The sequence below is a fragment of the Gopherus flavomarginatus genome, chromosome 2 (genome assembly GCF_025201925.1).
Source record: "Gopherus flavomarginatus isolate rGopFla2 chromosome 2, rGopFla2.mat.asm, whole genome shotgun sequence".
NCBI classification, from domain to species: domain Eukaryota; kingdom Metazoa; phylum Chordata; order Testudines; family Testudinidae; genus Gopherus; species Gopherus flavomarginatus.
Genome location: NC_066618.1, coordinates 135698380 through 135715970, shown reverse-complemented (window position 1 = coordinate 135715970; position 17591 = coordinate 135698380). Strand labels below are relative to the sequence as shown.

The window sequence follows — 17591 nt, the reverse complement described above, 5'->3', positions numbered from 1 at the left end:
ATTTCTGGCATATAGTTCTCTTCACGTGCCCTGTGCTGGGGAGCTGTTCCCTAGGTATAACTGGACCCACTCCTACTTGCATTTAAATCAATGAAAAAACTGTACTGAATTCAGTGGTGCAGTAGTAGATCTACAGGTCAGCATTTCCAATCCTTGGTGCCTAGGTTAAGCTCCAAAATTAGGAACGAAAGCAGAAGTAGCCTGATTTTTCTTAAATGCTGAGTAATCCCAGCTCAAAGCGAACTGCAAGTACTCAGCAGCGTTGAAGGTCAGTGTCCAGTTACGGATTTAGGCGTCGGACTTTGGGCACTCGGGTTTGGACACTCCGGACACAGCCTTTAAGCAGGGGACGTATCTTCTCAGGGCTAAACGGCTTTTCCCAGGTCCTGCTTTTACTGCCATTGCCCGGCGAGGAGAGCCGGGGCCTGGTCCTGCCCGGGGACCCCGGCTGGTTCCCTTTGCCGCCGGCACTTTGTCGCGCTGCCTCCCCCGCCGCCCCTGTTCAGCTTCTTCTCCTCCTGCGGCGCTGCCAGGCCAGGAGCTGCTCCCGCCATGCGGCCTCCCGCCCCCGGCAGCACTAGCCGCGCTGCACGTGACACCGCGCGCCCCGTAGTCTCAAGGGGGGAGGGTGCGCGCGCTTCGCTCCCTGCCCCGCGGCTGCGGCTGTGTGGGCGGGGCCGGGGCTACGTCTCCATTGGCCCAAGCGCTGCTGGGCGCGAGATTCTCCCGCCGCTCCGCCAATAAGAGCCGTTGCCTCGGCTCCTTGGCCCGGTGCCAGGCGGCCTGTGCCCCGGGCCCTGCGGGGACAGCGAGTCGGTCACACACGCGGCCCCGATCAGGGCGCGACCCCGGCGTCGGGCAAGTCCCGCCCCCTCCGGGCCAACGGCAGCCTGGGCTGAGCCGCGCTGACCCGCCAGTAGGGGCCGCCCGCGCTGAGCCTCCCGCTCTGGCTCTGCTGCTGCAGCACCTGCCTGCGGCTGCGCTATGGGGCTGCGGGGCCGCGCTGCGCCGGGCGAGGCCCCTCTGCGGCTGCCCAAGGAGCTGCCTGTTCACACGCGACCATCGGATTGCACGAGGCCCGGCTCCGCTAACACCCCTTCAACCGTTTCATTTAGCGACACTTGCACGCTGTGCGGCGGGGCTTCCCGCGCCTGTGACTGTCACTCAAACCGCGAAGGGCGGAACCCTGCGCCGGGCAGTCCCGACCGCGGGGATCACAGGCCACAGTGTTGCCATCACTAAAGATGGCCGCTACGCCCATTATTTACAATAACAGTGAAGCCAGATAGCTCCGAGGTAAGTAGAAGCCATTTCCCTGCCCTTAGCAAACATGGCCGCCGCCAGGCGCCTGTGTTTCCCCGGCGGGGTGTGAGACCTGGCTGGCCGGAGCGGAATGGCCGCCGCCCCCTGCGCCGTGTGGTTCGGGGCTCAGGCAAGAATCTCTCCCAGCGCCACGGGTCGGGCTCCCTCGCCTCGGAGCGTGTCCCGCGGTGCATGAGGGTGAAGGCCTGGGGGGGCCCCGCCTTGCGCCGCAGCTCCAGCCCCGCCCACACTGCGCCCCCGCTCCCCCAGCACCCCACGGCCTGCCCCCAATACCCCCCATCTCTCGCCCCCTACACTGCGCCCCCGCCCCCTATATGCCCTCACCTCACAGCTCCGCCCTTGCCTGTACTGCGCCCCCCCACCCAACACCCTCCGTGCGCCCCTGCCCCAGTGCCCCCAGCTCTCCCCACCCACACTGCACCCCCGCCCTCAAGACCCCCTAGCTCTGCCCCCGCCCGCACTTCTCCCCGCCCCCCATATGCCCTTCTAGCTCTGCCCCTGCCTGTACTGCGCCCCGTGCCCCAACACCCCTTTTTCCCCCAACTCCACCCCCACCCTTGCTGCGCTCCCATCCCGAATACCCCCTTGCCCCCCACAGCACTATCCTCACCTGCACTGTGCTCTCCGTCTTCAACACCCTCTTACCCCAGCTCCACCCCTGTCTGCACTGTGCCCCTGGCCCCCAACACCCTTTTCTCCCCAGCTCCACCTGCACCCTCTTGTCCCTCACAGCACTATCTCCACCCGCACTGTGCTTCCTGCTTCCAACACCCGCTTATCCCCAGCTCCACCCCTGCCCACACTGACTGAGTGCCCTGCTTCCAATACCTCCTTGCCCCCCAGCTCCAAACTGAAGGAGTTCCCTGCCCCTGCTTCATGCTGATTATGTGTTGCTTCTGGCAGGAGGAGAGAGCCGTTTGCCCCTACGATGCCAATCACCAGATGCCCAGAGCCTCCCTGGCTAAGCACATGGTGGCCTGCCGGCTGAGGAGGCTGGAGTACTCTAGAGAGGAGCAGGTAGCCACTTTCAGCTCTGGACGAACTGGTTGGTTTTTTCCAGGTCCAGGAATCCCTCGGTCAGGTTCTGCTCAGAGGAAATAGTTTGGCAGTCTTAAGAGATCTGGATTGGTTCAGAGAAATCTGCTGTTTATACTGTAGGCCCAGAGAAATTGTATAAACGAAGGTCCTGATGCTGCAGGTGGGTCCTTGCAGGTGGCCTGTGCACCTGCACAAGTCCAGTGAGAGACTGTCTGGGTGTGAAGGCCCAGTTGGGTTTATCAGACTACAGAATTGGGGAGCCCTGGCAGTTATGAGTGGGGATGCTTGAGTCTTAGCTATAAACTCCAGAATGGTATAATTAATGTCTTTTGGCTTGTAGGCTGAAATGTATGACTCTGCATTTTACTATGAGAAAGCAAAGATACCCACCATTACTATTGGTAAGTATGAATTTGGTAATGGTTGTACATTGGAATGCAGACACTTCAGGTGACAATGTTACCTCAGTTGCTCCAGTGTAAGAGAAACTTCATTATTTTCACCATCTAGATGTTTTTAAAATAAATTTGGCTTGTGGCCCTTTACCTTCATTCTGCAAAGCTGAGCAGCACACCTTTTTTCCTTATCTGATCCTAGTCAGAGGCTGTCTTTCCTTCTCGTTTTCAAAGTTTGAAGAGGATATTATAATTTAATTCCCACTTATTTATCAGCATATTTGTGGCAGATTGTTGTTTTTTTGATATCTCTAACACGGCTTGCAAGTTCCCTTTGCTTTGTTACTTTCTTGTTTGTGCACCGGACTCATCTGTGATGTGAGTAGATCACATGTATATGTCATCTCCCACCTCAGCAGTTTGACCCAGCTCTAAGAATAGCATTTAGCTGCTGCAGTAGAGCTTCTGAAGGGAGATCTGTTTTCACTGCAGTTGTGGATAAACTAGTGGAAACATTAGTGTGGGATGGTTCTTGGTTGGGTGAGGGAGGATTCCCTTTAATGTCTCTGTAGTGCATTATTGTACTTGCTTCCAAATAAATCTTGCTCCGGAATCTAGAGGTTGTTGCCACCAAGATTATAAGCAGCAAAGAGTCCTGTGGCACCTTATAGACTAACAGACGTTTTGGAGCATGAGCTTTCGTGGGTGAATACCCACTTGGTCAGATGCATGTAGTGGAAATTTCCAGGGGCAGGTATATATATGCAGGCAAGCTAGAGATAATGAGGTAGTTCAATCAGGGAGGATGAGGCCCTCTTCTAGCAGTTGAGGTGTGAAAACCAAGGAAGGAGAAACTGGTTCTGTAATTGGCAAGCCATTCACAGTCTTTGTTCAATCCTGAGCTGATGGTGTCAAATTTGCAGATGAACTGAAGCTCAGCAGTTTCTCTTTGAAGTCTGGTCCTGAAGTTTTTTTGCTGCAGGATGGCCACCTTAAGGTCTGCTATAGTGTTCCCAGGGAGGTTGAAGTGTTCTCCTACAGGTTTTTGTATATTGCCATTCCTAATATCTGATTTCTGTCCGTTGGGCACCCGCATGGCCCCACAATATGCCAATATTTTTATGGCTGACCTGGAACAATGCTTCCTCAGCTCTCGTCCACTCACGCCCCTTCTCTACCTGCGCTACATTGATGACATCTTCATCATCTGGACCCATGGGAAGGAGTCTCTGGAAAACTTCCACCACGATTTCAACAGCTTCCACCCCACCATCAACCTCAGCCTGGACCAGTCTACACAGGAGGTCTACTTCCTAGACACCACGGTGCAAATAAGTGATGGTCACATTACCACCACCCTATACCGAAAACCTACCGACTGCTATGCCTACCTTCATGCCTCCAGCTTCCATCCCGGGTACATCACACGATCCATTGTCTACAGCCAAGCACTGAGGTACAACTGCATCTGCTCTAACCCTTCAGACAGAGACCAACACCTACAAAATCTACACCAAGCATTCTCAAAACTACAATACCTGCACGAGGAAATAAGGAAACAGATCAACAGAGCCAGACGTGTACCCAGAAGCCTCCTACTGCAAGACAACCCCAAGAAAGAAACCAACAGGACTCCACTGGCCATCAAATACAGTCCCCAGCTGAAAAACCTCCAACGCATCATCAGGGATCTACAACCCATCCTGGACAATGATCCCACACTTTCACAGGCCTTGGGTGGCAGGCCAGTCCTCGCCCGCAGGCAGCCTGCCAACCTGAAACATATTCTCACACTGCACCATAGTAACTCTAGCTCAGGAACCAATCCATGCCACAAACCTCGATGCCAGCTCTGCCCACATATCTACATCAGCGACACCATCACAGGACCTAACCAGATCAGCCACACCATCACCAGTTCATTCACCTGCACGTCCACCAATGTAATATATGCCAGCAATGCCCCTCTGCTATGTACATCGGCCAAATTGGACAGTTGCTACGGAAAAGGATAAACGGACACAAATCAGATATTAGGAATGGCAATATACAAAAACCTGTAGAAGAACACTTCAACCTCCCTGGGCACACTATAGCAGACCTTAAGGTGGCCATCCTGCAGCAAAAAAACTTCAGGACCAGACTTCAAAGAGAAACTGCTGAGCTTCAGTTCATCTGCAAATTTGACACCATCAGCTCAGGATTAAACAAAGACTATGAATGGCTTGCCAATTACAGAACCAGTTTCTCCTTCCTTGGTTTTCACACCTCAACTGCTAGAACAGGGCCTCATCCTCCCTGGTTGAACCACCTCATTATCTCTAGCTTGCCTGCATATATATATACCTGCCCCTGGAAATTTCCACTATATGCATCTGACGAAGTGGGTATTCACCCACGAAAGCTCATGCTCCAAAACGTCTGTTAGTCTATAAGGTGCCACAGGACTCTTTGCTGCTTTTACAGATCCAGACTAACACGGCTACCCCTCTGATACTTGACAAGATTATAAGGCCCTTTTAAGGGAGATGAAAATGTGATCTTCAGTTACTTGTCCCTCTTTAAATGGCAGAGTTTACAATTAACAGATGTTTATATATCAAGTGTTTGAAAAATCTGCACAGCACAGTCGTCATAATAATATTAAATAATAAAGCTAGACACACAGTGTGAGTCTGTGTTCTGAGGAGCTGAGAACCTGAAAAACAGACACAGAGGAGACAGGACACGCTAGCAGGCAAGGCTGGCTCCAGGCATCAGCGAAGGAAGCAGGTGTCTGGGGCAGCACATCTGTCCGTTGTTGGGGCGGCATGTCCGAGGCGGCGGCAGCGACGCTTCGGCGGAAGCCCAATCGGTCCACTTCAGTCTTCTGCTGCAATTCAGCGGCGTGTCCTTCACTCCCTGTCTTCCTCAGCGGCATTTTGGCAGTGGTTCAATCTTTCTTTCCTTCCCTCCCTCCTTCGCTGCTTGGGGCGGCAAAAAAGCTGGAGCTGGTCCTGCTAGCAGGACCAGAGAAGTAACTTGATATCATTTACATTTACTTGTAGAATAAATATAAATCTTATTAACTGGCTGTGGTTTGGTTTTCTGGACTGAAAACATGGAATGGATGTCAGAACAAACCTTTTAAAAAGCCAGAATATATTTGGTTAAAAAATTTTCCATTACAGTCAAAGAATTCTTGAGTGTCTGATGGCCTTTTCCTGAACAGCAGTAATTCAGGATGAGGAATATTTTTCTCTCTGTACAATAACCACTGCCTACCTGTCCATTAAACCTCGCCAGCTAAAAGCACAGATCTAGCACATACCTCAGGGTGGACTTGTACAAAGGTGTAGGAGCTTTGTAAAATTCTCTTTTCCTCTTTTTCAGATAAGGATCTACAATTTAAGATTATTAAAGAAGCTAAAGCTTTAAGTGCAAAAGAAGGTGGAGGCTCCAGTGAAGGTAAGTGGAGTACACAGATTAAGCCAGGGGTTCTCCAGTTTTTCTGTAGTGTGGGCCATCTGTCCTCCCATTCATGATCACTCAAGCCATCTCTTCCCAGTCTCCCTTGATCTCATTTGTGGGTTCACTGTCTGTCATGGTATAATTCCCCACTCTGAACCTTAGCGTCCAAAAGATGGGGTACCAGCGTGAATTCCTCTAAGCTCAGTTACCAGCTTAGTACTTGTAGCGCTGCCACTAACCAGGAATTCCAGTGCCTGGTACACTCCGGTCCCCCCCCAAAAACCTTGCCTGGGGACCCCCAAGACCCAGTCCCTCTGGGTTTTAACAGAAGGAAAGTAAACCCTTTGCCTCTCCCAGACTTCCCCTCCCTGGGTTACCCTGGAAGATTACTGTGATTCAAACTCCTTGAATCTTAAAACAGAGAGGAAAATTCACCTTCCTCCCTTCCTTCTCTTTCCCCCTCCCAGACTCTCCCTGAGAGAGAGAGTAATCCTAACACAGAGAGAAAATTAACCTTTCTCTCCCCCTTTCCTCCTTTCTCCCCACCAATTCCCTGGTGGATCCAGACCCAGTCCCCTGGGGTCTCACCAGAATAAAAAAACAATTAGGTTCTTAAACAAGAAACTTTTAATTAAAGAAAGAAAAAACAGTAAAAATTATCTTTGTAAATTTAAAAAATGGAATAGGTACAGGGTCTTTCAGCTATAGACACTGGGAATACCCTCCCAGCCTAAGTATACAAGTACAAATTAAAATCTTTTCAGCAAAATACAAATTTGAACTCCTTCCTACCAAATACACATTTGAAAATAAAGAAAACAACCATAAGCCTAACTCGCTTTATCTACCTAGTACTCACTATTCTGAACTTATAAGAGCCTGTATCGGAGAGATTGGAGAGAAACCTGGTTGCACGTCTGATCCCTCTGAGCCCCCAGAGTGAACAACAACCAAAATCTAACAGCACACACACAAACTTCCCTTCCTCAAGATTTGAAAGTATCCTGTCCCCTGATTGGTCCTCTGGTCAGGTGACAGCCAGGCTTACAGAACTTGTTAACCCTTTACAGGCAAAAGAGATATAAAGTACTTCTGTTCTATTAACTCCTACTATCTGTTTATGACACTGTCATACAAGATTCATTTGCTCCCTTACTTCCTCTGGTCCCCACAGCTGTGTTCTCCTCCCTCACCTGGGATCTGGGGAGGCTTCAAGGCCTCCATGTTCAACTCAAGAGCTATCTTCAGGACTGGAAATCTAGCCGTGCAAAGCTCACGATGTTTCTTTAGTTCAGTCCCACAATCCCCCTATTTAAAATCTTTCCCCTACTGACCCCCTCTGGCCCAGCTCTCTGAGCTGTCCCCTCTTCCACCTTCCACAGCCCAGAACCCCCTCAGACCGAACCCCACTCCCACTGGTGGGAGTACTTTTCCTGGACAAGAAATCTTCCCTTTTGCTTTCACTTCCTCCTCTGAATCCCCAAACTAACATTTGTTTTGTTGGGCGTGTGATATGTAGTTGTCTTTCATTGCCCCACAATACGTGTACCTTCAATTTCTGTATTTACAATGGATTAGAATTAGAGTGATTTAGTCAGAGGGGCCTGCTCCTCCATAGATAGGATGGAGATTGTGTCCACCCATACATTTAAGTCCTTACACCCTGTTTTTCACTGATCAGAGAACATACAAAACAGCTTGGAGCCCAGGAAAGGACAGAAATAGATTTCTCAAGAGAATGAAAGATGAAATCAAGACAGCCTCTTGACAAACTGTGCTTGCTTGTACAGATGGCAGTAGAGCTAGTGTGTGCTGTGGGAGTGTTTGTGGCACCTGGATAAAACTGCTTTAAGCTACTGACTGTCATTTTAAAATACACACATGCACAAATTAAGGTTGCCAGCCCTCCAGGATTGTACTGGAGTCTCCAGGAATTAAATAATAACTTTAAATTTAAAGATTGTCATGTGATGAAACCTCCAGGAATACGTCCAACCAAAATTGGCAACCCTAGAGTACATAGGGAAAAAAGTGTACGCTCATTTTCCCTTTCTGACTTGCTAACTCAGCAGCTGAATACAGCAGCACTGACTGGCAAACTTTTCTGCTCTGTTTTTCTTTCTCTAAAATAGAAATGGAAACCTGTAGAATAGGCTGTCTGGAAAGGAGGCATCTGGAAATTTTCATAAGATTGATGGCATATTTTGGAAGATGTGAAGTTTTTCCCCCATGGTTTAACAAAGCTATAATAATGTTAATTTCAAATCTTAATCTAACCTGAATGCACTGAACAACTTTAAAAGAAAATAAATGAACACCAAAACATGTACCATATGCTGTATTGCAAAAATACATCTATGGGCCACTAGGTGTCACAGTTATAGCTCACCATCCTATCTTAACACTGTGCTCTTGCACTTTTGAGAAGCTGTCAGAAGAAAGAACCAAAGTTGTCCAAACTGTCCACATTCACCTAATAACTTCTTAATTTATTATCAGGTTTTACTTGGTAAACACTTATTCTTTTCTCTCAAGCTCTCCACTAATGCAGAGTTGTAGTCCAGGTTTTCAATACGCAGTTATCAATATTAAATAAAAATATCCTTGATTCTTCTTTCATGAGCAGGGGTGAGAATGAAGGGGAATCAGGGAGATGAACGTTCTCCTTACTTAGGCTTTGTCTCCATTGACTGTGTGTGTTGAATACATACGCTGCACGGGTATAAATAGCAGTGTAGATGGTGAGGCACTGCTTGGGCAAGTAGAGTAAAGACACACTTGAACTTTAGGGTACGTACTCTACTCACTCTTGACATGCACTAGCAGTGCCTCTCACATATACACTGCTATTTTTAGCAGTGTAGTGTTCCACTGCGGGAGTCTCTCCACTGCAAGGACAGGCTGTAGCAGTGGGGAGGCAGTGGAGAAAGACTCCAGCATCACCCCACTGCTGGAGCCTTTTCCTGCTGCAAGGAAAGGCTCTGGCATCACTGTTGGAGCTTTTTTTTCTATTGCTTCTCCCCTGCCAGAGCCTTTTTTTTGCCACATGTAGCTAACCACCACAGTGTGAATGCAGCCTGTTTTTCAGTGCAGCATGTAGATACATGTAACCTACATGCCCTTGGCAGCGTAGACAAGGCTTGAAAGCTATACAGCATCCTTTCTGCAAGTGATAGCCTTTCATAAGAGCCATATTCTGTTGTTTCAAGAAATTCACTTTGAAATGCTACAGTGTGTTGGAGAGAGCATGACTGAGGGTTTGACTATTCTGTTTGAAGGAAATAAAATCTTTGCCAACAACAGGGAGCGCGACTACAGTTTTTTAATAAATTGGGGATGCAGGTGTTTTTTAGCCAGCAGGTAACAAATACATCTTGGTAACTGTATAGCTAGTGAGTAAGTGTAGACTAATAAATAGGAGGAGACTGGCAAGTCTGTTTTGCCAATTGTAAATGTTTGTTGCACATTACTTCTCTTCAGGGTTTTTAAACCGACTAGCAATGTGAGCGGGTAGAAGGTAGCCTGTTCTGAATCGTCTTCGAAAGTATTTGGCACAGACAATTGAGCATTATCTGTTTGATTAAACAGAGGCTTTGATTCCAATTATTGCCAATAGAATGTTGGTTTTCAACTAGTTTGCAGTTGAAATTTGGAAACAAATTTAAAAATAAATATGTACTATTGGACCAGTACAAAAAGATTCTTTTGCAGGCTAGTGGGCTGTCACTAATAACATAATACAGGAAATCGTATTGTGGACTAGATAGTTTTTGTGGCCATTCTCTCCCTTTCCCCCCAAATAGCCTTCATAGTCCCTGCAGGAGACACCAAAACTCCTGGCTCCCCAGGTGCATATTGGAGGAAAGTTAACGAAATAGAAGTGTAGGGGCCATTTGGTGACAGTCTGTTACAGAGTCGTCATTTCATGAAGCAGACTTCAGTGGTTTCCCAAAATTACGCCAACTAAAGCACTTTTTAAGCTATCTGAATCCAGTGAAGCTGAAGAAGTCTGTCTTGCACAAATGAAAAGTATGTAAATAGTGTCCAAGTTCCTAGTGCCAGCACACGTGCTCCTCCTCACAAGTTTTTCTCTGTATTTCCATTTTATGGAAGTAATAATGTCCATTTGTTCACAAGCTTTAGGTACCTATTCTTCACTGCCTGTTGAAGTTCCCCAAAACCACAAACGCTGCATCTGTGACCTGACTCAAGCGGATCGTCTTGCAATCTATGATTATGTCCTGGAAGAGACGAAGAAACAGAGGTCCAGATCCCAGGCCACTGAAAACGACAGTGATCTCTTTGTAGATTTGGCTGCTAAAGTCACCCAAGGTTTGAGAAATATTCCAATTCTTGAGTTTTACAACTTAAAATGGCAGTGTTTGTCATTTTCTAATGTTGTCATGTTTCTACAGTTAGAGGGATTTGATTGAACATCTATTCAGGTTTGAATTAATAAAATGTAAACCAAATTGTGGATTCTAGGAAAAGGGCAAAAATTATGCAAACTAGCCCGGAAAAGAGATGGCAAATACTCTTTGTATTTTTCTTTAAAAAAAAAAAAAAAATTACAGTTCAGGACAGAGGTAAGTTACCTTCAGATCCTGTAATGTGGTGGTCTTTGTGTAGTTGCCTATTGTAGCTTTCTCCTTTCCACCTTCAGTTCTGCAGGCTTTCTGTCCAAACAGTTCTTCTCTCATTGTATCTATTGCCTGCATTTCAGCAGGAGGAGGGATCCTTCATTTCTGCTGCAACAGGCCTGCACTTCTTTGGCTCACAACTGAATGTGAAATTTTGCAAGATTTCTGCTGTGAAAGCTGATATGAGATTAAAGCAGCATGGAACACTAACAATCGAAATGTGATAAGAGACACATGATGATCATTTGGCACAGAGACAATTCTGGAGAATATATATAAACTAGTGAGAGAGATCAGGACTCCTCCAATTACTATATTCTGTAAAATGAACAATATACATGCGGGGAAAAAATGGTTTATTTCTGGAGCACAATCCTGCAAAAGGATCTGCATGGCCATAGACATTTACATTTGCTGGATTGATCCCTCTGTTTGCCAGACTTCCGCAGTTCAATAATATGGATTTTGAAAATGTGACTTGTAAATTTGTATTTAGGATAGTTGTTTTTAAATAACTTTATTTCAAGTCATTACATTGGTCTTACTGCAGTGTCTCAGAGTTCATGTAATAATTTTGTATGGTGGCTTGAATGCCTTTTATTTTGGTTGTTGATTTTGGTCTTTACTGGGTAAGCAGATCTCTTCCAGCTTTCTCTCCAACTTCCGTAGACACAGTTTGATGCTGTAAATAAATACCAGAGAAACATATGTTAAAGAACTTGACACAAACTTACCTTTAGTCCTGTAAACAGCACCATTCTAAGACAGCCCAGTTATGTATTCTCAAGTGCCGATTTATTGCCTCTGACATATTTTTTTTTAGTTTGTTTAACCACTTGTTTCACATTCAATTTGTATTAGATGATGGTCAAAAAGGTCCAAAGTCTCATCTTGAAATCCTGGCAGAAATGCGAGACTATAAAAGACGGCGGCAGTCATACAGAGCTAAGAATGTTCATATAACAAAGAAATCTTACACTGAGGTGAGCATCAAATCTTTTTGTAGAGAATGCAAGTCCTTGCGGGTATTAAAATGCTCAGTCTTTTCACGGTGTACACTCTCTAATGTGCTCTATTCAGATTAGTAAAAACAGTTTTAACAACGATGCTTAGGCAAAAAAATCTTAAACTTTCTGACCAAGTCTGAAGATGTGGGTTAGTAAATGTGTTAGCAATTTTATAAATCTCAAAAAGAAATGTTAATGGTTTAAAGTATTTTTCTCCTTGTTGGTTGTCAGTGTTTCCTGGCATCACTTTGTGGCTATCCTGTAGTTTGAGCTATGTCAATTTGAAAGTTGCATAAACTACTTAGAGGGGCACTGCAGGGTTAAAAACACATGTATTTAAAATGCATTTTTCCTTACCCCAATTCCGATACAAACAGCTGAGACTGTTAAAAAGGAAAGAAGTTTAAAAATCTTGTGTCCATCATGAGCATAGTTCATCATTCCTGAACAGTGAGGCTAGACTAGTCAATTTCAGTATCCTTTTCTTGTGCCTTAGCTGTTTGGGGTTGCAAAGACTTCAGAGAAACTTTTTCAGATGCAAACAGAAAACTTTTTTTCACTGCAAGTTACTGAATGTATTGATCACAGCTACTTTTAATACTGAGTTTTGTATGTGCAAATTCCAGCAACCTGCATGTTGATAGTGTCCCTTTAAGGTGCTTTTTAGTAAAGTTACTTTGGAGTTTTTATTTCAGCAAACAAATGTTTTTCCGTACAAATATCTAGTGCATTTAAAAACCACACCTCAGACCTCCTCTTTTACTTGGTGTTTTCTAGTCTATTTTAGCTTCAAGTTTTCTTTTATTAATCTCTTCCCAGGTAATCAGAGATGTGATTGGTGTGCACATGGAAGAACTCAGCAGCCACTGGCAGGAGGAAGGTAAACCAGACAATGCAGAGACGTGTGAAGGAGGAAAATCTTCCATTTCAGCAAAGTCTTCAGGAAGGTATTAAGAAGAACCTCTCAGCACTCACCAAATGCTTTCTTTGTGCAGGGACACTGGCAACCGTTAATCCATAGCGACCTATTACTGTATTCTAGTAACACATAGAAGGCCCAGTTGAGAAATAGACCCATTGTCGTGGACAGTACAAATCCATACTAAAATAGTCCTTGCCCTGAAGAGTGTATGGCTTACGTAGACAAGACAAGGGATGGGAGAAAAGAAGTGGTGTTCCCACTTTGCAGATGGGGAAATGAAATGACTTTTTCCTAAGGCCACACAAGCAGTTTGTGGCAGAGCCGGAACATGAACATACGCTCTCCTGAGTCTTAGTACAGCACTGTAACCACAGGTCTCAGACAGTCACAGAGCAGCTCAGGAGAGAAAAACCTGTGAAAATGTGACTTTTAAAACACAAGAGTTGGAGAGATGTGGGACTGGAATAGTACCGTAAACTATTTTGAACTCCTTTTTTAAAAAACTGATTAGATGTCAAGTTGACAATGTCCCTTTAAGGTTCTCATAGGTACATGAACATAGTTGTGTTGCACTACTAGTGTATCTTATGTATACTTAACATCAACAGTAATCCTTCACTTGGGTGTTGAAAAAGAAAACAGGATAGACTTTATTACCTGTGTGACATGGGAGTGTGTCTGCGTCACTGTGTAATGCTTCCCATTTTTATTTCCTGACTTGGATGGTTGAAATAGTAAATCGGACCTATATCAGCCTTTGCACCTAAAGAACTGGGGAAGAAATTGCAACCTGTCAAATGAGAGAAGCCAAAATCAGTGGCTAAAAGTGTCTTGTTTCCAAGCTTTTATTATCACAAATAAAAGAAGAAGAAAATGATCCTACCAAATGGAGTACAGTTCCTTTTCATTGCCTACCAGAGGCAGACCGATGGAGATTAAAAGTATTCTAATAACTACAGTGTTTATGAAACTTTATTAAACAAAACCAGTGACTTTTTTTTTTTTCTTCAGAAATGAAGAGAGACGGTCAGCATCAGTGGACTCTCGACAGTCTTGTGGAAGCTCTAAGGATGTTGATCGATCTAGACACAGGAGAGATCCCAGCAGAAGTCCAGACAAACAAAGAAGTAGAGAAAGAGGCAAAGACAGGGATTCCAGGAGAAAAAGAGAGAGGCAAGTGTTACTCTAAGCAATTTGTTTGCCTGTACCAGTCAGTGATGATAGTCACCAATGAAACGTAACGGTGCATCCGAGTTTAGTGCAGGAACGTAATACTCCTTCCAAGTGGAAATACAGGAGAATTCAGAGGCAGAATGTAGTAACACAGATCAGCTAAGCTAAGCCCCTGTCCAAGCAGAATTTGCTGTGGAATCTTTAAAAAAAAAAAAAAAAACAAGTGATCCAGATTTCAGGGTTTAATCAGGGATCCAAAAGATGGCTCCCCCAGCAGTGACTTGCCCCTGACAATGCAGGAGCATTGGCTCAGATCTGACCCAAAGGGTCAGCTAGTGTTCTCTGCTTGTGTTATGTGGGCTGTATATTATGAATTAACCACACCTTGTATTACTGATAGTTACTTAGTTGGTGTACATGGAGTGAATGTTAATACATACTTCTGAGGAGTTTGCATGGGGATCTACCAGTTAGATTAGTTGTCAGCTCTACCATTTGCTTCACGTATAGGTGTCGGATTCTTTTGTTCTAAACGGAAAGATTTCCTAAGCTTCAGAACAAAATTGTCCGTAAGGAATGACACCAACACCACTGAAGAAATAGAGAACTAAGTTTTTTAGTCCTAAAAGTGAAGAGATGATGACCTGCAATGGGATCTACTAATACAGAGTCTCATGCCCATAGTGCAGAGTTGATGCAGTCCCATAGAATTCACTTGGATCTGGCACTGGTGCAAGTGCTAGAGCCAACAGATCCCAGCTGAGGATATGGGTCCAAGTGTGATTTTAGGAGCTTACTCAAAACACTTTCCCGTCAGCCTTCCAGGCTCTCTTTGTGACCCTATATTGGTTTATAACAGAAATGGAAGAAGTTGTATAGCACAACTCCTAGCAAGTGTGGATCAGCTCACAAAAACACAAATGCTTTGACCATATGCTTTGGTGCATAGGCTGGAGTGGCTGCTTGTCTCATAAAATGGGCTTTACGCAGTTGTTTTTACGAGATACATTGTGCTCCGTCAGAGTGTAGGATTGTGCAATGAGACTTGAATAAAGCTCACTGGCAATGAACCCTCAAAGGGAAGATAAGTGACAAGATTTTGAAGGAAGTGCTTTGATTTAAAGGATATCTTCAGTCTTGAAAAACTTCAGGCTTCTCTAATGTTCAGACTCTCATCAGTGAAAGTTCAGTCAGCCAAGCAGTTTTGGAGTAATCTGTTAAGTGCTGAGATCCTAACAAGACATTGGCTATAATGGCTTATTTCTATTCCAGGGCTGAAGACAAGTATCACAACCACAAAAGAAGAAAATAGGAAAAGGACTTTAAAGAAGATGTGTCAGCTGTTAGTTAAGGAAATAGACTTAAATTGAATCATTCAGAGCTGTGAATATCAGCAGCGTGCTGATGGCGATAGCATTGTGTATTGAATGTTGTACCCAGAGCTGGGAGGCTGCCAATGACATCTTTCCCTCATCCTGACAACCGTACCATGGTCTCGTGTCTCAGATGGTTTTTATCTCTGCATTAGAAGGTGATGTGTAATTTGTTGTATTGCCTTTGACTGATAAATATAATTTATTTATATTGTCATTTTTCATTCAGCCCAACTTGGTCTGGTGATTGAAGTAAAAGAGGAAGTGATGAGGATTCAAATTTGTGCAGGTTTGCAGTGACTTTGGGAGGATCCTCTATAGCAGTGGTCCCCAGCGTGGTGCCCACAGGAGCCATGGTGCCCGCCGGGGCATTTATGTGTACCTGCCTAGTGCCCAGCAGGGGAGAGAAGCTGTGACCCCGCGCCTGCCGGGGACAGAGAACTCCAGGGCTGCAGGTGCCGGTGTTCTCTGTCCCTGGGAGGTACGGGGCTGCAGCTTTTCTCCGGGGCTGTGGGCGCCGGAGTCCTCTGTCCCTGGCAGGCGCCAGTCCACGGCTTCTCTCCGGCTTCGGCCCTGCCCCTGCTGGGGACAGAGAACTCGGGGCTGCAGGCTGTGGGGGCGCTGGTGTTCTCGGTCCCTGGCAGGGCTGGGACCATGGCTTAAGACAGAGAGAAACCGCAGCCCGCGCCTGCCGGGGACAGAACTCCGGGGCTGCAGGCTTCATTCTAGGTTGAAGTAAGAATAATAAATATATTTGGACCAGCAGTTCAACAATGTTTAACTTTTTTAAAATAAATAAGATGAAAACTGTTTGATATTTATTTTGTAAAAACTCCTTAATTTTTCTTACGGGTAGATAAAAAAGAGCAAATTCACATGGTAAGGTGAAAGAGTATTTGCCAAATTTAATTAATACCTCTTACATGTAAAATTACCCTTTTTATCTTATGGATTCATATATTATGTATATTAAATATGATTTTCCTATTTAATGTACAAATACAAAATAAGCCTTGAAAAATTGTTGGTGCCTGCCACACTCTTCTGAAAACATGTGTGTGCTACTGGCCTCGAAAAGGTTGGGGACCACTGCTCTATAGTCTTATGCATCAGTCATTGGAAACCTGAATAAAGTGCAGTGTGAAGGTGAGTCTGTTACAGGATGGTTAGCCTCTGAAGACCTGGGTCCTAGGCTGAGTCACAAGAGTGTGTGTTGACTGCTGTCATCTTAGTCTCCATTCTTGCATACTGCAAAGCTGTCGTGTTCAGCAGGGATGGTGGGTTTGTAGAAATGTTGGTGGTGCCCAGAACCCGTCCACCCAAACTCTTCCCCCAACCTTCCTAAGGCTCTGGGAGGGAGTTTGGGTGGGGGGAGGAGGTCTAGGGTGCAGGCCGTGGGCTGGGGCAGGGGATTGGGTGCAGGCTCTGGGAGGGAGTTTGATTGCAAAAGGGGTGAGAGGTTGGGCTCTGGGAGGGAGTTTGGGTGGGGGAGGGGGTCTAGGATGAAGTTTGGGTGCTGAGTGCAGGCTCCACGCTGGGAGTGGGGGTGCAGGCTCTGGGATGTAGTTTGGAGATAGGAGAGGGTGTGTGGGAAGGGGGTGGGGGTGCGAGTGCAGGCTCTGGGACAGACTTTGAGTGCAGGCTCTGGGCTGGGGGTGCAGGTGGAAGAGGGTGAGGGGTGCAGGCTCTGGGAGGGAGTTTGAGGGTTGGAGGGGGTGCAGGCTCTGGGAGGGAGTTGGAGGTGAGAGGGGGTGCAGGGGTGAGGACTGTGGATGGGTTTGGGGTATGGGAGGGGGCTCAGGGCTAGGGTAGAGGATTGGGGTGAGGGCTTTGGGGTGGGGCTGACGGGTTCATGATGCAGGAGGGGGCTCAGGGCTGGGGCAGAGGGTTAGGGTGTGGGAGGATGAGGGCTCTGGCTGGGGCCACGGATGAGGGGTTTGGGAGAGGCTCAGGGCTAGGGCAGAGGGTTGGGGTGGGGGGGTGAGGGCTCTGGCTATGTGGGCTCTGGGTGTGGCAGGGCTGGGAATGAGGAGTTTGGGGTGCAGGCAGGCTGCCCTGGGGCTGGGGCCAGGGCCAGAAAAGAGAACTCCCCCCTAGCCCTTGTCCCCCAGGCAGCAGTGAGCTCTGAGAGAAGGGCTCCTCTTTCCTCCTCACCACATTCACCTCACACCACTGTCACTACACATGCTCCTAGAGCCTCTCTCAGGTCCAGGAAGCCCCTTTGCCTCCCCTGTGGTGGGTGCTGGGGGGGCTGCCATCACATGTGCGTC

At 46.5% G+C, this 17591-nt stretch overlaps 2 protein-coding genes across 6 annotated transcripts in view; one reads left to right on the top strand and one right to left on the bottom strand.

Annotated features, from left to right (window-relative positions):
* Positions 1-1050: 1050 nt before the first annotated feature.
* SNRNP48 (small nuclear ribonucleoprotein U11/U12 subunit 48) lies at positions 1051-16471 on the top strand. Of its 3 annotated transcripts, none has more exons than XM_050937553.1 (9): positions 1051-1296; positions 2227-2340; positions 2702-2762; positions 6129-6203; positions 10344-10538; positions 11708-11829; positions 12673-12800; positions 13787-13948; positions 15221-16471. In XM_050937553.1, the coding sequence occupies exons 2-9, from the start codon at positions 2266-2268 to the stop codon at positions 15258-15260; spliced, it is 858 nt and encodes a 285-aa protein (XP_050793510.1). In that variant the 5' UTR covers positions 1051-1296; positions 2227-2265; the 3' UTR covers positions 15261-16471. The 3 variants fall into 3 exon arrangements, with proteins under 3 accessions (XP_050793510.1, XP_050793508.1, XP_050793509.1); XM_050937551.1 differs by lacking the exon at positions 1051-1296 and adding an exon at positions 1313-1432; XM_050937552.1 differs by lacking the exon at positions 1051-1296 and adding an exon at positions 1480-1500.
* Positions 11434-17591, bottom strand: part of ROPN1L (rhophilin associated tail protein 1 like) — a 36578-nt gene continuing 30420 nt past the window's right edge. For all 3 annotated transcript variants that reach the window (XM_050937571.1, XM_050937573.1, XM_050937574.1), the window contains exon 6: positions 11434-11528. In XM_050937571.1, the coding sequence (XP_050793528.1) occupies positions 11444-11528 (85 nt within the window). In that variant the 3' untranslated portion in view covers positions 11434-11443. The remainder of the gene's footprint in view (positions 11529-17591) is intronic.